Below are 22051 nucleotides of genomic sequence, written 5' to 3'. Positions count from 1 at the left end.
ATTCACAAGTTATCTCATATTTTGTACAATTATATTATAGAATTTATAATTACATTATGTGATAGATCACCATTATTTTTTACATGTTTTTATAAAAAAAAGTTAAGTATTTATCTTTTTTACTTTACATAATTTAAAAATTAAACAATTATAAAATAGAATCACATATATTCTTTTCAAATATATTTAAAATTATTTATTTGTATTTCTACTGATATTTATACCTCAGATAATCTATACTAATATTAAATTATAATAATTATCTGTAGGAATATATTAAAACATTTTGTGTAATTTTTTGTTAATAATATCATATGTTATGATATATAAAAATTGTTGCGATTCTTATATAATTATGCTGTTCTGATGAATGTAGTTTTAAATTCTGATTACATTTCTTATGCAATAATATTTTATAATAACATAATTTTTAAATAATACAGAATGTGCAAAATTTATAATAAAATTTTATTGATAAAAACATATCACTTTATATACAGATAAAAGACAACTATAAAGTTCTGGATTTTTTTAATTTGTTTAACAAAAAATATTTCATAAGATATTAAATCTATGTATTATTTAAAATATAATTATATTATATTATATTATATTATATTATTTAGAAATGATCAGTTTTAAATTTAAAAATTGTTACAATAAATGACAAACAATTTTGTTTTGTTTCAAAATATTTAATACTTATGAAACATTTTTAAACAGCCTGCACTTTATTTAGTTGTGTTTTATGTGTTCATTTTATATTAGTATATATTATATTGAATTATTAAAAATAATCAGAATAATACTTTTATTAAAAATATATCTAACTTTTTTCAATTGATAAAATCTTTAATACACTTCTGCCATGTAAGTTTGTTGTAAAATTTTAAGATCCATTTAATAATATTTATATAAATAAATATAAATTAAAGATATATATATTTATTTAAAAAATTATTCCTTTCAAAAATATATAATTATATATATATATATTAAAAAAATATATTTAATAAGTACTCATTATAATATATAATTATAATAATACTATATAATTATAATATAATTTGTTTAAATAAATATGTAATCATCTATATTTTCACTGTACATAATGAAAAAAATCATTTAGTTGTACTTGTTGAAGAGATAAATCAAATAATTTTTTTTGAATAGATAAATTCGACGCATCTGAATGAGCTCGACTGGGGCGACAATTATTAATGTACATACCACCACAGTTTTCAATTGTTTTATTTATAGCTGCATATATAATAGATGTAGCTCCTTGTTTGGCAGTCTGAAAAAAATTTTATTATTCTAATCTTTTAATTATAAAATAAATATTAATATATTTACCTTAAAAATATATTGATAAAATAATTTATATTTCCAAATATAGGAATGTATAAAAAGTTCTGTAAATACTAATCCAGGATGTACAGAATAAACTTGTATATAATATTGTTTTTGTTTTAAAAGATTTTGTAGGCCTTTTGTGAATATTTCTTGTGCCAATTTACTTTGTGCATATGCATATTTAGTGAGGAATTTGTTTCTATCTGAAGCATGAAATTTTCATGAATGAAAATATAAATTGCAAATGAAAAATAGAAAAAAAAATATAAAATATGATAATACAATACTTACTATTAATGTCATTAAAATTAATTTTACCCAGAAGATGAGCACAAGAAGTAATATTAATAATTCTACTACATTGTTCAGGAAGTCCACCAGATTTTAATAATGGTAAAAGTTCAGCTGTTAATAAAAAATGTGACAAATAATTTACAGCCCAGTGTTGTTCAAAACTATCCATTGTTTCTTGATAAGGACAAAACATGACACCAGCTAAAAATAATTAAATAAAATTAATTTTATTTCAATTTTGTATAAATTTTTATATAATTTTTTATATTATTTATTTTCTTTACCATTATTAATTAAAACATGAATCTGTTTATAATCTTTCTTTATTTCTGTAGCAAATTGTTTTACAGATTGTAAAGATGAATTATCAAGATTATATATTTTTGCTTGTCCAGTATTAACACCAGATTCTCTAATTTGGAGAATAGCTTTCTCACCTGCAGAAGGTGTTCTACAAGCTAAAAAAAAAAAAAAAAAAAAAAAAAAATATATATATATATATACATAAAATATTAAAAAAAAAATTTAATAAATAAATGAAATGTAATCAAAATTTTAAACCTACCAATTATTACTTCCATATCAAGTTCTAAAAATGCTTTTACTACTTCAAATCCAATTCCTCTGGATCCTCCTGTTACGATAGCAATTCTTCCTGTCTGAGGTAAATAATCTTAAAAAATATTTAAAAAATATATAATAATTTTTATAATGAATATACATATATGTAAAAAAATATAATTTTTATTTGTTAAAAATATTTGTCGAAATATCATTATCATTTTTTAATTTTTAATTAAATTGATTAAATTTAGTTAAATTTAATTTATCAATATAATTGATTTAATTCATTAATTCAAATATCTATATCTATTATTTTAATTTTTATCATTTGAAAATTTTTTTATATATAAAATTTCTTATAAAAATAAAAGAGAATCAATTTTAGTTATATATATTATTTTTAGAATATAGAAAATATAAAATATTTTATAAATTTTATATGATCACATATTTTATAGTATAATAAATATTAAATATATCTATTATCTTGAATACTTACCATTCTTATTATTTTTTACATTTATCCAATCATTTATAAGTTCTTTAAAACCTAATAATAAATATTTTATCTCGCAAACGAAACTTTCGATTAGAAGAGACTTTCGTTTTAAATTATAGTAAATCAAACTTATAAATATTACACAGATTGAACTAATAAATAGCATTCTCCTAAATTTATCTTTTTTAATTAATAAAAAATTGTTTTCTCAAAATAAAGTTGCTCTAAACTAATGAATATAATTGAAGAATTGGTTTAAATTTATATATAATACTTTAATATAATATAATATAATATAATACTTTATACTCTTTGTATATACTCTTTTTATATACCACAAATTTTAATACCGTTATTTTATAACGCTTGAAATACGCTGAATTATAATATATATAATATATATATTTATTGAGAATATTTATTAAGATCACATGTTTTCTATTTTATTATTAAATTATTTTTAATTTTATATTTATAAAAGAAATAAAAATTAATTTAAATATTGTTATTTATATTAATTTTGCTTTGTGATCAAATGATTTCGATTATGTTTTTACGTAATATGATTGTGTAATAATATTATAGTACATATAAAAATTTGTTAAATATTATATCTTTTTATTAGCAATATATATTAATTTAGCAATATCATAAACGTATTATAAACGTATCAAAAAATTCATTTTTAATTAAAATGTTTCTTAATATATAATTTTATTTAATTTTATTTTATAAATATTTTTAAATCTATATCATTTAAAAAATTCTAAATCATTTTGCAAATAAAAAAATATATTTAAAAGATAATAAATATTTAATAAAAATATATATAATAAATATTTACAATATATAAAATAAATATGTTATTATATATCTGATGTTATATACATCAATAATTGCATCAATAAAAAATTATTATTTTTAATTGACGAAAAATATTAAAGTTAAAACATCATTTATGTAAATGATGTTTTTATTAAAATAGTTTTATATTTCAATAAGATGCCAATAGAGTACGTCAGGCAACGAATCATCCACACCATCTAGTAGAGAAATTAAAAATCTTAAAGTCGAAACTCAGAATATTTATTAAGATACTTGTGAAAATTATAGATCTGTAGGTAGTGAATTTACTTACTAAATACTTTACCTTATACTTGTTACAATTTACAATATAAATTCGTATAAGTGTTTGTAAGAATTGAGATTTTTATTAAATAAACAACTGTTTAACATCATATGAAGTAAGTTCGTTTTAAAACTTGAAATTATTCATTGGTTCAATGCAAATAGAATTTTTGTGTATAATAAAAAATTATGTTAAATATTTTTTAAAAACATAAATTTTTATTTATATTTTTTAAGTATAAAATTCAATAATATAAATTTTTTCGTAGTATTGATAAAAATAATGAAAATTTAATTATGTTTAAAATATTTTATTAGTATAATTTCTCATTTACTGCTTGTATTCTGCTTTCGCTTTAGAAAATAGGACGTGATTTACATTTATCATATATTTCTGAAAAATTTTTTTTGAAATACCAATACATTTAAATAATTTTGTAACATATATAAATATTTTAAATGTGATAAAAAAATGGAAAAAAATATTTTAAAGAAATTTTGCGTAAATATTTTCAAATTGAAAATATAGATTTATTTTTAATATATAGAATGGCAGATACAGCATCAAGCAATTCAGTACACATGGAAAAAGGTTGGGGTGCTTTGAGACAACATATCATTGACAATAAGATTAAAGCCGCATTATGGGTTACAAGACTTTTCACTATTATATTTACTATTGGTTATATCATTCAAATATTTGGGTATGTTATTTTAAACTTTTGTTATATGAATTGAAAAATTAAACTTCATATTTTATATTTCAGCAATCCTTATAATATTTATTATAAAATATTAATGAATAATGCAGCTACTAGTGCATTACGTCTTCATCAAAGAGTACCACATGTTCAACTTAATAGGCAATTTTTAGAACGTTTATTTGTTGAAGATTCCTGTCATTATTTATTATATTCTTTAATATTTCTTTATACAGCTCCTGTTACATGTATCCTTTTTAATATAATAAATAGAAAAAATAAAATATTTTTTGATATAGGAAAATTTTTTTACATTTATAATATGTAACTTAAAATTATTTTTCTTAAATGTTATTAATTAGTGGTGTTAACTCCTATATTTTTATTTGCATTGATGCATTTTGCTAGTGATTCTCTCACATTACTTGATGTAAGTAAAAAAATTTTGTTTTGTAATGCTGTGTCATATTATTTAATTATAGTATGATAATATGTGGCAATTATAATAATTATACTTATTATATATCATTATTTTTTACATCAGTGTTTAGGACAAAATAGTTGGTGGGGAGCACGTCTTTTAATATCATTAATAGAATTTCAATCACGAAATATTTTACGATTGTGTGGATTATTTGAAATAATTATTTTGCCATTCACAGTTCTTCTTGTATTTACGTATGTATCACATATTAGTTTTTTAAATTTAAATTTTTTAAAATTAATTTATAAAAACATTTTACAGAGGCCGTGCTAGTTTATTAACACCATTTATTTACTTCCAATTCTTAAAATTCCGTCTTGCATCACAAAGAAATCCATTCACTCGCAATGTTTTTTATGAAATTAGAAATGGTTTAAGTTCCGTCTCAAGAAAACCAACAGTGCCAATTATAATACGACAAATAATTGAAGGTCTACTGTCACTTACACAACAAATGGCTCCTCTTCGTCAGTAACTTCTCATTTTAAAAAGATATATTAAATTATAAAATTTTCTAGGGTTTAGGGTCCATATAATAATAATTTCATATAATAAAGTGACAAAATGAGTGCAAATGTAAAAACTACAAACTCATAATCTGTTATTCAAAATGAACACAAATGAAAACAATTTTCTGAAATTTTCATTAATATTTGTACTCATTTTTGAATGCAGTAAATAATAACATTTTTGAAATTGTTTCATACAATTTATTAATAAAATAGATTTAGAATTTATTTACTAAACATTAAAATGCATATAAATATAATATATAACTAAAATTTTAATATTTTATCATATATAATATTTACAATAAGATTTTAATTATATTCTATATTCTATATGATTCTAAATCATATAGAATTTCAATGAATATGTAGTAGAGAAAATGTGTTTGTTATAATGAATTTCTTTAAAATTTATTCTATATAGATTTTATAGATTCCATATTCATATTTCTTAATTTTTTGAATTTCAATATCTCTATTTTCTTATTATTCGATATCATGAAATCAAATTTACATTATGTACAAGAAATATGAAAATATTGATCAATATATATTGTATCTTATTTATTAAGATATGTTTTAAAATGTTATATTTTAATTGTCGTTTATATCGATATTCTTATTTTTTAGGGGGGAAAATTCAATGCAGGTTAACATGTTATATGAACAATACAAATTTTCTATTACATAATACAAATATGGATTATTCCATAAAGCTTTTAGTAAAGTAGTATTTAGTTAAGTATTACCTTAGTCTTAGCTAGTCTCGGAAAATATTTTAAGATAATTCTATCAGTAATGAATGTCATTTACAAATCGTGCTAAATATTAAATTAAGTTTAAATTGAATTATGAAATTTTCATGAACATATAAAAATTATATAGAAATTTATCATATATAAAAATTAATTTTTTTTTTTGTTATGTTGCATTTATGAAAGAGAATGTTCTTACTGTATTTCTTTCTTTATACTATTGTTATTATATTAAAAAAAAAATAAAATATTTTCATCAAAATAAATTAAATAAATATAAAAAAAAAAAATATTTCTTTTAAAAGTTTATTTTCACTTTTATATAAATTACACTGCAAGTGGTATTGGTTGTGGTAAATCCTTTGATGCTTTTACTTCAGATGTTGGTTGCGAAGGAAAAACTTCATCTTTTGGTTCAACAATTGAAACAGAATCTGGAAGAGGTTTTTTAGGACCTGTCTTGCCATGAGGATCATATGGGAGCATAATTTTTACTTTGATACCAAGTACACCTAATATAAAACATTTAATTTAAATTAAAAAAAATTTTTTTTTTTTTATTATTTTTCATTTACTAAACATACCTTGTCGAAGAAGTACATGACGAGTTGCAGTATTAACATATTCATTAGTTGGTTCTCCAGAATGAATCATTAATCCATCAACAAATTTCATTGATTTTGCTCTTTGTCCACGTAATTTACCACTAACAACCACTTCACAACCTTTTGCTCCTGATTCCATAATAAAACGAAGTACTCCATAACAAGCTCTGTAATTACATAAAAATAATATACAAGATTTATATATAATAATATATAATAATATACAAGATAATAATATGATTTATACCTTCGTACAGCAAGACCTCCAATTAATTTAAAACGTAGAGATTCTGCTTGAGCAATCGCACAAAGACCACGTGTTGCTACTTTTTCGGCATATAATTCAATATTTTGTGTTTCTTTGAAATTAAATCGTTTTTGTACAACAGAAGTTAATTCTCGAATCCTACGACCTTTTTCTCCAAGAACACTTTGCGTATGAGTTGCTAGCAAGATAATTTCTGTACGATGGGGAGTGACGCGTACTTCAACTCCCGAATATCCATCTTCTGATAGTTCACGAGTTAAGAACTCATTTAATTCAGCTTTGAAAACTCCATCTCCAACAAACTAAAAAATAAAATTATTCATTATTATTTATTACAATACAATTTTAAAAGATTACAAACTAACCTTAAAATTTGTTGATATAAACACAAATTTATAAAATGTAAAACATAACTTTGTTAATTTAACTTGCTTAATCTAATCTAATATATATAATATATTTCAATACTTATAAAAATAAGATATTTAGAATATATTCATAATATAAAGATTATGATCATATTAAATCAAAGAAAAACAGCTGAAAGTATCCATGTCATCTATAATTTTCACATGTCATTTATGCCTATTTTATAATAAAATACTTTTTATAAAAGTTTAATTATTATAATCGACATCATATTTTTATAAAATATTAATTATAAATTATGGAAATTCACAAACCTTTCTCTTCTTTGAAATGGAACGGTTATCCATGTTTTATGCTGACGATACAAAAGGCATCGAAAATCCAAAAGACTTAACTGGAAGCGGAAATGATGTTTGTATATAGCATCATATTAGTGTTAATAAAAAAATATTACTTAAAAATATTGATTATTTACACTACTTTTTTTTATAAAAATAGTTAATATTTTTTTAATAAAAAAATAGAATTAGTCTTAAAATTAATATGTTACTAGATTCGTAGATCTAAAAGTTAGAAAAAGCACTAGATATTTGAAATACACACACACACACACACACACACACACACATTCGTAATACAATGAAAAATTAGTGTATTCTTTAGAGTATGTAATTATTCTTAAATAAATATGCAAATCATTAAATGATAAATTTATTATTAGATAACCTTTATACTGATATATATATATATATACACCTGATGTATATTTATCTCATACAAAAAAAAATATAGATATATTTGTTGATAATTTTAATGTATATAAAAAAATAAAATAATAATTTAAATTTAATAAAAGTAGATTTAAAAATGTTATAAGATAATAAATAAATATTATGAAATTCTATATTTGTTATAAACTTTTTTTTGAAAAATATAAAAAATATTGACCGTCATTACAAGACTAATTAGATTTACTTCTTACGTCCCTCGTGCTATCAAAACACACATGCATATCGTGATACATCTTTATATAAATGTTATATATGTATATTCTATTGAGTCATGAAATGAAGATACACTTGTGTATGCATTTGTTGCTTTACTGTGCTTCGGAATTATGTCTTATCCTTGATATGGAGTGGAAAACAATAGCATTTACAATATTAGTTGTAAGTTTATGTTTTTTGGCAATACCAATTAAGGTGGATCCAGATAATAATGAAGATATTAAACTTTTTCAAAATTATGTTGTTCGCTACAATAAATCTTACAAAAATGATCCATCAGAATACGAAGAAAGATTTAAACGCTTTCAGGTAAGCCATGAGAAATCATTCATAAAATTATTACATAAACAATTCAATTTCACACAATGTATTTTTATTTTCAAAAATTTCATTCTTGTTGACAGATAATAGTTTTAAAAATTTCCCGCGTTGTTATATATATTCTTCATTTTTATTTTTATCTATTCTATTTTCCAAAATATATTTCGAAATCATATGATAGTTAGATATAATATATAGCTTGTTTTGATAGTATAATGTTCGATATATTTATACAATTGATAATTGATTATGAAATTTAAAGATACATATCAAGAAAATATGAAATTGAAATCTCTATAATACTTATAATAAAACATACATACATAATATAAAATATTATAAATTATTTTTTGTATTATATAAAAAAATAATTAATTTCTTTTATATAATTCTAATAGATTTAAAAATATTATCCTTATTGCAGAGATCGTTGCAACATATAGAAAGAATGAATGGTCTTCGATCATCACAAGAAAGTGCTTATTACGGACTCACTGAATTTTCTGATATGTCGGAAGACGAATTTTTGCTACATACCCTCTTACCTGACTTACCAATAAGAGGTAAGAAATAGAATGAAAAAAGAATCTTATGAAAAAAGATGATTATTTTTTTAAATTTTTATAAATTAAAATGTTTTTATGTATCATTTTAAAAAGATTGTAATTAATTTAATTATATTTACGTGAAGAAATAAAACAGCATATATTTATTAGAAATAAATAAATAATTTGTTAGGAGAAAAACACAAAAATGCGCCGTATCATCGCAAGCATCAGGTATCTACCGATCGAATGAAAAGATCAATTAGTATACCTTCAAGATTCGATTGGAGAGATAAAGGAGTAATAACTCCAGTACGTAGTCAAGGATCTTGTGGTGCTTGTTGGGCTTTTAGTACTATTGAAGTTATTGAATCAATGTTTGCAATCAAAAATGGCACTCTACATTCTTTGAGCGTGCAAGAAGTAGGATATTTCATATATATTTTAAAATTTAATAAAAAATAGAAAATATCATTTTTTAATTTCTTTGATTGATCAGATGATTGATTGTGCGAAAAATAGTAATTTTGGATGTGAAGGAGGAGATATATGCAGTTTGCTCTCGTGGTTATTAGTATCAAAAGTTCAGATACTTCAAGAATCTATTTATCCGCTCGTAGGAATGACGGGTACATGTAAACTTGGAAAGTAAGTATATCGCAACAATTATATTTGAATATATGTAAGATATGGATCGAATTAAATAATATATATCGTTTTTATAGAATGACAGATAAAGCATTTGGTATAAAAATACAAGATTTTACGTGTGATAGGTAAGAAAATGTTACTTATAATTATATGATATTGATATGATTTTATATGATGGATTATTTTTAAATATTAAACATTCAATTGATAAAAGAATGATATCTAATGTAATTATCTAAAGATTTCTTTACATAAGCTAATTATTGACATTCTCATATCATCTATGCATTGATATTATTGAATTTATACGAAAAAATAAAAATCTTAGATTATTTTTTCATTAATCTAATTGTGTGTGAAATTAAATTATATTAAAAATTTAAATTAGATTAAAATTTCTAGTAGATTCAAATTTTTAACTTATTTGTTCATCAATATTTGGAAATGGTCTATCTATCGTCTGCTATATTTGCCGTTAAGAAGATTAAAGATTTAACGGATTTTAGTTTCGTAGATGCAGAGGATGAGTTATTGATAGCACTGGCCACTCATGGACCAGTAGCGGCAGCAGTAAATGCTTTATCATGGCAAAACTATTTAGGTGGAGTAATACAATATCATTGTGATGGTTCTTTTGATAATCTGAATCATGCTGTACAAATAATAGGATATGATAAATCAGTTGCCGTACCACATTATATTATAAAAAACTCATGGGGATCAAATTTCGGAGACAAAGGCTATATGTACATAGGAATAGGAAATAATTTATGCGGTATAGATTTTTTAAATACATATTTTAGAAGCTTATTTTTTTTATATTAAATATTTTTTTGTTAACAGGTATAGCGAATCAAGTCTCATCATTGGATACTTTTTAAAATTAATATAATCCATTAATATAAATGAAAATACTTGAAGAAATATTTATGTCAATTTTAAAATGCATATAAATTTATATAATGTGTTCTTTAATCGAGATAAAAAACGACAATAATATTAATAATAATAATAATATATATTAAATTATAATTCCAATATTTGTTATACAATTGACAGAATATTTACGTTAATATTGTACTGTATATTTATCTCTATACAGTCATTTACATATTTTTTTATAAATATTTTAATATATATTATAATGAAATAAAATAAAGATTTATTGTCGATATTATATTTATGCATTCGATATTTCTATTATTATCTTAATACTTACTACTTAATTCTGATGTTTAAGGTATTATCAAATTATAATCATCATTTCTTTTTATATCCATTTTACATTTAAAATTGTTTTAATTATCATCTGGATTCCAACCATTGTAGGAAACAGATAACATTGATTTCATTTCTTTCGTTAATGGTGGAATCATATGGCGAGGTATTAAAAATGTGGATAGATTGAATAAGTCCAAAAATACTTTGTACCTGTCACTATTGATGAAAAATCGAAATTATTGATGAAATGTGTCTATTATAATAATATTATAATATTTCCTATAAATATATAATATATTTTTTTAACTAACCTTAAAGTTGATTTTAAATATTGATATCCTGAAGATCCTCCGGTTCCGAGTTGTTGAGATCCAATCATTCTTTGAACCATTAAAACATGATTATCTAATGAACAAAGAAAAAAAAATTATTCATATAATGATACATTTGAAATTTTTTTAAATTAATTAAATAAATTTTTCTTTTCTTACACCTCCATTTAGTAATTAAAGAATCAATGTCCATTAATGCGTTCAAAATTTGGTGAGGTTGACTAAATCTTGGTTCATCTCGGTATAATGTGATTAATACTGCTCCTTGAAGAGCGGCATACGCGAATCTTCTTTCTCCTCGAGATACGAGTGCATTATGAAGAGATTCATTGAAGATCGTTTCGAATACTGCTTTTCGAGAATGTACATTTGCTAAATGATAATTTCTGAGTTGCTCCTTTGTGTATTTCTGTGAAAATAATAAGAAACATTAACAATTTTTTAATAAAGTTATTCGTATATTCAAAATTGAAAAAAAACGATTACTCGAGCAAGTTGCTCTTGTTCGTCGAGTAGATTTTCCACGGATCTTTTGTATTTTTCCCAAAAATCGAAATTGTGAGTTTCAAGACCTGGTGTTCTCGCTAACCATTTTTGAACGAGACAACTGAGGCTAGGTTCTTCTTCTGAACGTTTAATCGCCTCAATAGCTTTTGGATCTCTTCCGAATACTCTCGTGTAATTTTGATTATACTTAACTCTATGCTCTTGTTTTACACCTAATTTATTCTCTAACAAACGAAATTGTAGCGATTGAAAGCCCGAGGCTGGACATAGATAATCTCTGAATGCCATAAAATCCAACGGTGTCATAGTTTCCAAAATTGTCACTTGGTCCACTAATAACTGAAAAATATAAGTAAATATATTAATTTAAATTATTTAAATTCTCAATAAAAAAATATTAATATCTTAATATCATTTTTTTCATTATCCAAATTTATATCCTTTAAGTTTTATTATTGTCTTTAGATATAGACAGTCAATCGATCTTACGAAGTCTAAGGAGAACCGCATTCGCATTTATATGGTTGCCACACTCATGCTTTACTACATAGGGAAGAAATAATCGGTAACGCGTAATGTAGAATTAATCATTTTTTTCCTTAATTCTTTATATGATTAAATATTATGTGATTTAAAAAAAAGAGATCAAAAGTAAATAAAAATTTTATCATAATAATTGTAAATTTAAATGTTTGTTTTGGTAAGTTAAATATTTTATTTTAATTTTTAATAAAAAATACAATTTTTATACGATTGACATAAAAAAATAAAATTGTTGCATTAAATCCCCCCTTATTTAATCCTGCTACAAGATTTTTTTAATAGAACAAGAAAAGAGAACATGATGACCACACCTGGATTCTGTGGCATGGAAAGAGTGCCATTGAGCTTGTTACCTAACTCATCTATATGTATTGGTACAAGGTGTCGCATATCATCCAGCAATATTAAATTACTTAGATCTCACTATTATTTTTGTAGTTCTCACAATTTTTCTTATTTCGATAAGAAGAAGAAAAATAATAATAACGAATAAGTGTCGCGTTGCTAAGTAAGTATCTTGACCTATTTGATAATGTATGTAAAAATATTTTTGATCATAAATTATGAAAAATATACAATAAGAAATTTTAAAGAAGTTTTTTAAAATAGATATATATCTTTTACAGAAAATTAAAGATTAAGTTTACAGATTAATTTCTAATATTTTTTTTCATCAGTGTTTCTTAGTAAATATAAAGATTACCGTTATTTCATAGATTAAAAATTTATTAATAGATTAAAAATTAAAAGTTCAATGGAAATAATGTTTCTTTAAATATGGACAATTGTATATTATGATATTTCAAAAATATTGAATTTTCTTTTTTAATAATAAATTTTATTTGTCATAGAAAAAATGTAACGTAAGATTTCAATGATGTTCGAAATTTGATTAAAGCACCGCGGATAAAAGTACGCTTGTCATAAATTTCAATATTCTAATTGGCTTGAGATTAAAGGTCGTTCACATTTTTTCCATCACTGTCATTGTCAACATATGATCACTGGTCAGTGGCCTTTTTTTCTAGAGTATAGGATTACCGAGTGATGCGTTCTCTTTACGCGGGAAAATTATTTACCATTATTTTTATCGTTTATCGTGCATTTTTATTCATTTTTTTTTTTTTTTTTTTTTTAAGTAAAATTTACGTAATATAGTTATTTTAAGAACGAAATTTTAATTTTGCTTACTTTTAAAATGAGAACGATGCGGTTTAACCTTTTTAAAATTTCTAGAGTTCTTGATTCGTCTAAAACTTCGGAGATTCTGTTTTTCTGAAGTATGGAAGTATGACAGTTAGAAGTACCATTCAAAGTGCCACGGTTGCTTGGTTCGGAGTTAAAAAGTGCTCTGACTGAATCTAATTCGTAGATAATTTGTTTGAACCAAAGTTCGTATGCTATGAAAATAGGAGAAAACATAATTGATCAACCAATAATTTTATCAAATTATATTTTGTTTATTTCAAATATGAATAATATACTAAAACTACATTAGTAATAAAAATAAATTGAAAGAAATGATTCAATCTCTATTATATAATATGATTCATGTTTATTATATATTGTAAATTTCTATTTATAAAAATTTTTACCCTGATGAGTGACGATAAAAAGATGTTCATCATGCACTTCTTTGTTATATTCAGCGCTCAGTAACCTTTGTGCGGTTAAAATTTTATCCAACCGAAGGTATTCACCATATAACATACCTTCAGCCAATTGATCGTTCTCTTGATCATGATCTTCCCTAAGCATAAATCAACTCATTATCAATAAAAATTATATAAATTAAAATATATAATCATTATATAAAATAAATATATATAATGATTAATTTTATCTATTTTTAAATGAAAAAAATAATAATTTTAAAAACAAATAAAAAATTTCCTCATTTGAATATATTGTTATCGAGAATTATATAGATTTTAATAAACAAGAAAATATTTTTAAAAGATTACTTACGCAATATTATCCGATAAGGGACAAGCCATCTTTTTCTAGTTTTTGTACTTTCTTGAAAATAAAACTTATTTCGAATTTAAATTAAATTAGTATATTATTTTTTAATTAAAATTATACACAGAGTAAATACAATATATGTTGCAATGAATTATAACACTAACTGTTCACAGTAGATGAAATTCTTTTTCAAGATAACATTTTCTACATTTCAATAAATGTCATTTATTAAGACGAATAACAAAAAGGGATACATGTTGTTAGTGAGGTGGTTGAGACACGACTGAATGATCGCCGCGACTTGCGAAACTATCCCTTTTATTTCTAAGACTGAGAAACATATGAATGAACGATTGACGATTATGTTTTCTTTATATGTTTTTCAACGAGGCAATTATAAATAATCTATGAAGATTTATATTACATAATTTTACTTGGATTTTATATAATTTAATCGTCTAGAAATTGAAATAATAAAATTTTCCAATCGATAATTCGATTCAATATTATATGTACTATTATTTTTCTAATTGCAGAATATCAATTGTCGAATGATTATTGAATGATATATATATATATATAAGATTTTATCTTTGATAAATACGTTTTTTTTTTCATTAAATTATCGCGAATGATAATTAAATTGATTTTACTCACAAGCGATTTTATAAATAAACTGAATGAAATTTATCTCAAGATAAGATCTTTTGAGAGATTAAAATTTCATTGTTGTATGATTGTTTGAAACAAGAATTATAAATGCAATTTATTTTTTTAAAATAATTATTAATCTGATGAGAAACTGATAGATGTCGTGGAAGTGATATTTTTTTCAATTATATTAGGGCAAAGTTTAGAATCCGAACGTAATAATATTTTTAATATTACAATATTTATTTATACGATTATATAAGAAAGCTAGAGTAATAATATCAATTGTAACAAATAATCTTCAATTTTCTATTTATTTCTTCCATTTTCTCTTTTCTTGCATCATTTTTTATCTGTCGATAAAATAGATAGTGATAAAATCGCTATATCTTTTAGTCATCATAGATGCATAATGAAGATGAAAGATGTCGCAAGTAGTACAATTGATCGTCAAATTTTGAATTTAAAAATAAATTATTATATTGGTATTATTTATATATTTAATAAAATTAATGAAAATGATTATGTAATATTTTCCTGAAAATAATAATTCTGAAGATTATTAAAATATTTTTATGTGATCTTTAATTTTTTAAAATATTTCATTTTTTCATTTGTTATCTATTAATGTATACAATCATGAATAATCATAATATTGACCGTTTTCATGTTTGCAAATGTATATTGCATAATGCTGACCCTTGTGATCATTTACACATTTATTTTATGTCACGAATGCTCTCGAAATTATGAACGATTGTATCTATTATTGATAAAAAATCTATTGACGTAGCAAAAATAATGCAACAAGTGTAACATTTTTAATATAATTTTTTAATATGTAAAAATAATTACTTTGATATTTATAATATATAATTGTTTATTTTACTTTATTAAAATAAATATAAACGTGCATAAAATATCACATTATTTCCAATAAAACGAGAACTGTGATGCAATTGAAAATTGTGAGTCAATCATTTTGTTAAAATGAATTCAGCTTAATGATTTTTGATGACATTTTGTGATAACATTAAATATTTTTAAGTGTACGATAATCTATATTCAAAAAAATTAAATTAACTTTATCGATACATTAAATTAAATTAATTATGATCGAATATCGAAAATTTATAATGCATTTGTGATATGCAAGATAATTGTCAAATTGTTATATAATAAAAATATATATATATATGTTATGGAAAAAGTTCTCTTTTAAATTCTACGTTATTGTAACGATAATGTTGTAAATAAAATGTTTTTAATTTAATTAATTTATTTGTTTATTTAAACATAATTGTCCAATTTTACATTTTTTGTAATTTTCCGAACAAAATAAACTATCATCAGAATAAACAGAAAAAGAAAAATACACAACAAGAAGTACAGATTTGTTTATCTAGTTAACTTGAATCATATGATGCAACACTTTAAATTCCGTTTCAGCAAGAACTAGCATTTCGTAATAAGTACTTAGAAGTAAAAATAGAATTATACATCTTTCGTACAAAAAATAAGATACTTTTCGAATTTATTGTTTTATGCTAATTCATTGATTTTAATGAGTTTGAAATTATTATTGAAATATATTGTTTTTTTTATACATATAATATTATATGGAAAGAAGTGTACAATAGGAATGGAAAAATATCGTATCGCAGTTTTTTTTACTCATTATATAGAGAGAGATTCTGAATTTTTTGCATATTATAATTTTAATTTATTATAATTAAATTTACGCGAGTGTTACTTAATGCGAAAATATGAAACAACTGATATTTAAGAAGAAAATAAAGCATCTAAGATAAAATATATTGAAAATCATTCTATACTTTCGAAATATCAGTTCACTAAGTCATGATACTCTTATAGTTGCACGTGTGATTGGATTTGATGTTGGGTTTGAAGTTTGATATCCCGAAATTGATACATTAAAATCAAAGCACCTATCGAAGAGATACTTAAGATGTTCGATTATTTTCACTCGATCGAATTATTTTAAAATCGAATTCGAATTTCTTATTATTTTTAATTTTTTTGATAGATTAATCCTTAGCATTCCAATGTGTTGAATGACGATAACAATTTTATTGTTTTGAACAGATAATAAGGAATATTTAAAAAAATTGCTTAAAATCACTCTTATCTCTTTACGCAATAATTAATATTAATTTTTGTTTAGGCATACTATGATCTCTTGCTACTTAGACGAGGAAATACGCGACAGATGATTCTCTATATCCGAAAGATCTACAGAAACGAACACTGTTCAATTGATCTCTCTTCTTCTCAAGCGTCGAACTTTTTCGTGAAATGAAGAAATGAATAAAGAAAATATTGCAAGTGATTCATTTTTGTTTTGTCTATAAGCGTCTATCTTTCATATACATATAAAATTTTCCTCGTCTCATGTTATTTTATTCAACAATGTTATCCAAAAATATTTTCACCATTATTTATTAAAATGCACAACAAACAATGAGACGAGATAGTACGAGTTGATAGTATTTGTAAATTTCTCAAATTTATTATTATCATAACGCATAATTGGACAAAAGAATTTTATCGACGCAAATTTGATCCTTTAAATGTTTAAACAGAAAGGAAATACGCGTATTTTACATTTACACGGTCCACGTATTCTTATCGATGGTATTACTATGGACGAACGCGTTTGATCAAACGATCGATTAAATGCGAAAAGAGGTTGATGCGATTCGCCTTTTCTGCGGATACATACGCATTATCACCGAGACGAAGTTTCTTAAGCATTCAATGTATCTTTTACGACACCTAATAAAGGCAAGAAGTCGCTACATTTAAATATGATTCCAGAAGTTTGATACCTCGAGGTGCTTGTGCTGCAAATCTATCGACAGAAATCAAAGAAGATTAGAAATCTATTAATCTTTCCATTCGTTTTTCTTTCTTTTTTCATCTCCCTTGCTTTTATCGCGCGTCACAAAGCGATATACTTCGAGAATTTCAAATTTTCGAAGAATAGAAGATAAAAGGATCGAGAGAATCAAATTTTCTCTAATATATTCTTGGAAAACAAAAATGTGATTCCTATACTGTTGCACGAATATTCGTTGCACGATCGTCGTCAGTTGCCATGAATTTATTCCATTTCTACTAAAATAAATGTCGCAATAAGTTTACGAATTACGAACAATTTTATGAATATTCTCTTTCTAGAAAGTCGCGAATGTGAATCCATATCCATATTCAAATAGCGAAGTTTGGGAAGGAGGGCGACGCGAAATTTCCGGATTCCGGAAGAAGATACAATATCTTAATATCGTTTTTTGAATATCATTTCAACAAACTATTTCTTTCAAATATATCTAATATATCGTTAATTTCTATCGCTAAATTTTTTTTTTTTCAACTCTACAATTAAATAGAGAAAAATCTGTAATAAATGATTTATACATTTTTCCAATATCGTTGAAGACTTTCTCTCCTGCACCCTCCTTCCTTTTTTGAAACGTAGAAAAAAAATGCCTAATCCTTCGAATAACGGTGCATTATTCGTAATTACGCGTGCAGCAACGCTCGAGCGAATTTTTCGTTTCACTGTTGTCAGTATATAGTGCATATCACTCAGATAGATGCTTCCCGGAAGGGTAGATAACTTGCACACTGATTAATATGCCCTCTTTTGTATCATTTTTTTGCATTGTTATTTTTTCTTTCTTTCTTTTTTTTTTTTTTTTTTCCCCAACTCGTGATTCGTAGCGATACACATTATAAACATTTCATTCGCGACACGTACGTAGATATCTAAGGAGCAACGATCGCGAACGATAAAGAAGTTTCTGTTCTTCGTCTTCGTCGAGACAATATCATCAAGGACGTTACCTCCTTTGTATGTTCACATGAAACCCGTGTTCATTATGAAACGAGATGTCCTGTTTGCTCTGGACATATTTACACAACGAATTTACAAATTGCAAACGTTTAATCAGAATCTCCTATACACGGTTTCGTAACCGCGAGAATGGTATCCATCCTCTCGATTATTATTCCAAACGTTTCATTTTCCCATCCCGTTTAATAGCTATGTAAGTAGAAAAAAAATCGGTTTTGAAGATCTTAAATTTTGCGAAAATTGTTATTCGATATTACGAGAAGGAAGGAACAAGGAAGTTGAATCATCTTCGATCAAAAAAAAAAAAAAAAGAAAAAATTTACACGAAATACATGTTAAATTTGAATTAATTCACGTAATCTTTGCGCGTAATAGTTGACATTGAATTTAATCGCGGAACAAACACTTTTCTTATTTTCTTTTTTGTTTCTTATTCAATCGTGCCTTTTTTTCTCTCTCTCCTTACACCTCGTTACACCGCGATACAGCATACATTATTTATAAATAGCAATTTGCAGAAGAATTAATGCCTCTTACCTATCGATAATTTTCCTAGTTAACGCTCTTCTAACATATTCGCCGATATTCGAAACTAATTCGAAACTTCGCGCATAGTATATTCGCGGATGAAAAATGAAATATTTTTCATATTTTTTTTTTTTTTTTTTTTCGTTGCTTTCTCGAAAAATAAGCGCAAATCAACGTTCTTCTTCTTGCTTTCTGTACAACAATGTCTAACGTGTGATTCTACAATAATCGTGAATCGCGAGACTCTCGCGTTTCGTCAAAAAGTTCTTGTATTCGATTGCTACATTCGAGAAGAATCGATAGAACGAATGCATCAATTTTATTTGAAAGAGCCATCCACAGAAATCGTATCGTTTCCAGCTAGATTTCAACGACGCAAAGACGCAATAACACTTAATAGCCGTGTTAAATCGAACATTTTGTATTTTCTCCCCGTATTGTTAGAAATTGTATGGAAAACAACGTGCGATATGTAAATTAATTAATAATCGCTCGCTTCCTCGTTCCACATTCTCGCAAATTTACCAAGATTTTCTAACTTCTTTATTTTTCCTTATTTCGTGTACATTTATCAGAATCGTAATCGATACTCTTATTACATCATACTTTTATATTTAAATAACTCTCGATACCATTGTAGCGATAAAAACAGATCGTCCATTCTGTTCTTTTTCCTATTGGATTCTCTCCCACGTGTATTCACGTAATAATTTCTTTATTTTCTGACGTAGCCGCATCATCCGATACCAGGTCGATATAATGCAACGCGTACGCAGTCCGGCATTCTCGATTTCCACGAAATAAGACGCGGAGGCCGAGCCCTGGTCGGACAGGTTCGCGTTTTTTGGCTCGTTTTTTAAATACCAAGCGTTTCGTATATTTATAGATTCGGTCTAGGCTTGAAAAAAATACAGGAGAATAGGATTTTCGACTCGGTTACATTCGCTATCCGCTATTCTCTCCCCTCGTGTCCTTTAATAGGATTACCACCTGGTGGTTGATAAAGGATAAGAGAGAAGAAGAAAAAGGAATATTTCTTCAGGATTCAGTCCTTTAGGGTTTAAAAAGAAGAAAGAAAAAGAGAGGTGCATCTAGAGTGTTCGGTTTCGGTTCCAGGTACTGTTAAACTGTTCCATCGAAACGCAGGTTTATTTACGAAGCGAAGGACTCGTCTTTGAGCCGTTTATTTCTCTTCAAGCTGCGAGAACGTCAAAATACGTTTGCTTATTTTTCTCTCTCTCTCTCTCTTTCTATCCTCCTTAAAATTATCTCTGCCTACCTGAACCGACCTGGGGCAAAAACACTTTCGATCACTCGGGACGCTTTTAAATCTTTGCCCGAGCAACGTTTTTTTAATTCGTTGTTTTTGTTTTTATATATTTTTTTTCCATCGATCTATCGTTTTTCCCTTTTCATCCATTTCCGCTCGAAGGAGGAAAGAAAAGATTCTCTTGAATCGTTTTCCGGAAGGATTGGTTTACACAATTGTTCACGGAAAGAAGTCAGTTTTTCGTACGTACGCGATACAACGTTCATTGCAATCTTTGAGATGCAGTAATTGGTAACGGGTATAACTGGAAAACATCGTGATAAATATGAAAGGAAAGAAGGAGAGATTCTTTCAAGGACAAAAAAGACTTGGTAAGTATCATCTCGAACGACTCGTTTATCATTTTACTCTTAAAAGTCTTCGATTCTTGTGATTGAGATCTTGAACAACAATTTATTTGTGCCTTTTCATCGAGGAGGAGATAATTAACTTCAATCGTGAAATTTACATATAACAAGCTCGAGCGTTGAATATAATAGATAGAATTGCAGATTAGAATTATATGAATTTTCGCGAAATTCGAATACGTTTTAAGTTCAATTTCAATTGATCTTAAGTTTCAACGACAAGAATAATTTATCGTTGCTTTTCCTATTATAAATCGTTTCATATTCGTAAATTTTTTTCTTCGTTTCGTAAAATTTTCTTCCCTTTTGGATGGATCGTTAGATTGCTCCTATAATTATTTTATCGGTAACTAAAATAGAACTGTTTATTACAGGTAATCGAATATATGTATTTATAAAGTTTCGCAGAGTATACAAGGGATTTGATTTCAATACTTGGAATCGTTTTTATCGCGTTCCTAAGTTGTACGATGATAATTGCATATCTCGTCATAGCATCCTCTCTAATTCTAAATATGCATCTCTTAGGATACAATACATTATTTATCAAGGTAGAAGAATGAAAAAAAAAAAAAAAAAAAAAAAAAAAGAACTGTTTCCTGTATGTTCGAGCAAAATATTTATTTTCATGATAATGCATAAATTTCAATTCGCGTGTTTTCCATCCTCTCGAATATATCAAATAGCTCGATAA

At 24.6% G+C, this 22051-nt stretch overlaps 5 protein-coding genes across 7 annotated transcripts; 2 read left to right on the top strand and 3 right to left on the bottom strand.

Moving 5' to 3' along the window:
• Positions 1–9: 9 nt before the first annotated feature.
• LOC105736481 (retinol dehydrogenase 12) lies at positions 10–3714 on the bottom strand. Of its 2 annotated transcripts, none has more exons than XM_012491185.3 (6): positions 2714–3714; positions 2216–2323; positions 1935–2108; positions 1648–1851; positions 1357–1559; positions 10–1297 (listed from the first exon to the last, which is right to left on the bottom strand). In XM_012491185.3, the coding sequence occupies exons 1-6, from the start codon at positions 2877–2879 to the stop codon at positions 1100–1102; spliced, it is 1053 nt and encodes a 350-aa protein (XP_012346639.1). In that variant the 5' UTR covers positions 2880–3714; the 3' UTR covers positions 10–1099. The 2 variants fall into 2 exon arrangements, with proteins under 2 accessions (XP_012346639.1, XP_086762533.1); XM_086906407.1 differs by having other exon boundaries at positions 2216–2309; positions 2714–3089.
• Kr-h2 (transmembrane protein 33-containing Krueppel homolog 2) lies at positions 3683–6580 on the top strand. The gene is made up of 6 exons (XM_003696782.4): positions 3683–3957; positions 4390–4545; positions 4609–4790; positions 4905–4972; positions 5087–5220; positions 5288–6580. The coding sequence occupies exons 1-6, from the start codon at positions 3953–3955 to the stop codon at positions 5499–5501; spliced, it is 759 nt and encodes a 252-aa protein (XP_003696830.1). The 5' UTR covers positions 3683–3952; the 3' UTR covers positions 5502–6580.
• Positions 6581–6582: 2 nt separating this feature from the next.
• Positions 6583–8216, bottom strand: RpS3 (ribosomal protein S3). Of its 2 annotated transcripts, none has more exons than XM_086906409.1 (5): positions 8013–8216; positions 7847–7926; positions 7143–7465; positions 6875–7062; positions 6583–6802 (listed from the first exon to the last, which is right to left on the bottom strand). In XM_086906409.1, exons 2-5 carry the CDS (start codon positions 7877–7879, stop codon positions 6618–6620), a joined length of 729 nt encoding a protein of 242 aa, XP_086762535.1. In that variant the 5' UTR covers positions 7880–7926; positions 8013–8216; the 3' UTR covers positions 6583–6617. The 2 variants fall into 2 exon arrangements, with proteins under 2 accessions (XP_086762535.1, XP_086762534.1); XM_086906408.1 differs by having other exon boundaries at positions 7987–8170.
• A 293-nt stretch (positions 8217–8509) lies between these two features.
• On the top strand, positions 8510–11587 carry LOC100865928 (cathepsin O). The gene is made up of 7 exons (XM_003696783.4): positions 8510–8848; positions 9285–9423; positions 9599–9828; positions 9905–10053; positions 10131–10181; positions 10563–10831; positions 10900–11587. Exons 1-7 carry the CDS (start codon positions 8567–8569, stop codon positions 10935–10937), a joined length of 1158 nt encoding a protein of 385 aa, XP_003696831.4. The 5' UTR covers positions 8510–8566; the 3' UTR covers positions 10938–11587.
• vermilion (Tryptophan 2,3-dioxygenase vermilion) lies at positions 10854–14917 on the bottom strand. Its single transcript, XM_003696784.4, has 7 exons — positions 14628–14917; positions 14255–14409; positions 13851–14059; positions 12096–12455; positions 11769–12018; positions 11589–11682; positions 10854–11493 (listed from the first exon to the last, which is right to left on the bottom strand). The coding sequence occupies exons 1-7, from the start codon at positions 14654–14656 to the stop codon at positions 11355–11357; spliced, it is 1236 nt and encodes a 411-aa protein (XP_003696832.2). The 5' UTR covers positions 14657–14917; the 3' UTR covers positions 10854–11354.
• Positions 14918–22051: the final 7134 nt, after the last annotated feature.

Source organism: Apis florea, unplaced genomic scaffold (assembly GCF_048593485.1).
Source record: "Apis florea isolate Af1SG1 unplaced genomic scaffold, ASM4859348v1 contig_2495_pilon, whole genome shotgun sequence".
NCBI classification, from domain to species: Eukaryota; Metazoa; Arthropoda; class Insecta; order Hymenoptera; family Apidae; genus Apis; species Apis florea.
The sequence above is the reverse complement of the archived record's forward strand: the minus strand, read 5'-3'. Positions and strand labels throughout refer to the sequence as shown.

Coding starts and splice junctions, on each gene's coding strand:
- vermilion (XM_003696784.4), bottom strand. CDS start 14,656: ATGGCTTGTCCCTTATCGGATAATATTGC. Junction 14,410..14,627: donor CCCTTATCGGATAATATTGC/GTAAGTAATCTT, acceptor ATTTATGCTTAG/GGAAGATCATGATCAAGAGA. Junction 11,683..11,768: donor TTTAATTACTAAATGGAGGT/GTAAGAAAAGAA, acceptor TTTGTTCATTAG/ATAATCATGTTTTAATGGTT.
- LOC105736481 (XM_012491185.3), bottom strand. CDS start 2,879: ATGCTATTTATTAGTTCAATCTGTGTAATATTTATAAGTTTGATTTAC. Junction 2,324..2,713: donor TGTAAAAAATAATAAGAATG/GTAAGTATTCAA, acceptor ATATTTTTTAAG/ATTATTTACCTCAGACAGGA. Junction 1,560..1,647: donor TAATTTTAATGACATTAATA/GTAAGTATTGTA, acceptor TTCATGCTTCAG/ATAGAAACAAATTCCTCACT.
- RpS3 (XM_086906409.1), bottom strand. CDS start 7,879: ATGGATAACCGTTCCATTTCAAAGAAGAGAAAG. Junction 7,466..7,846: donor CCATTTCAAAGAAGAGAAAG/GTTTGTGAATTT, acceptor TTTATTTTTTAG/TTTGTTGGAGATGGAGTTTT. Junction 6,803..6,874: donor TCATGTACTTCTTCGACAAG/GTATGTTTAGTA, acceptor GTTTTATATTAG/GTGTACTTGGTATCAAAGTA.
- LOC100865928 (XM_003696783.4), top strand. CDS start 8,567: ATGTTATATATGTATATTCTATTGAGTCATGAAATGAAGATACACTTG. Junction 9,424..9,598: donor ACCTGACTTACCAATAAGAG/GTAAGAAATAGA, acceptor ATAATTTGTTAG/GAGAAAAACACAAAAATGCG. Junction 9,829..9,904: donor ATTCTTTGAGCGTGCAAGAA/GTAGGATATTTC, acceptor TTGATTGATCAG/ATGATTGATTGTGCGAAAAA.
- Kr-h2 (XM_003696782.4), top strand. Junction 4,791..4,904: donor TTATACAGCTCCTGTTACAT/GTATCCTTTTTA, acceptor GTTATTAATTAG/TGGTGTTAACTCCTATATTT. Junction 5,221..5,287: donor ACAGTTCTTCTTGTATTTAC/GTATGTATCACA, acceptor AACATTTTACAG/AGGCCGTGCTAGTTTATTAA.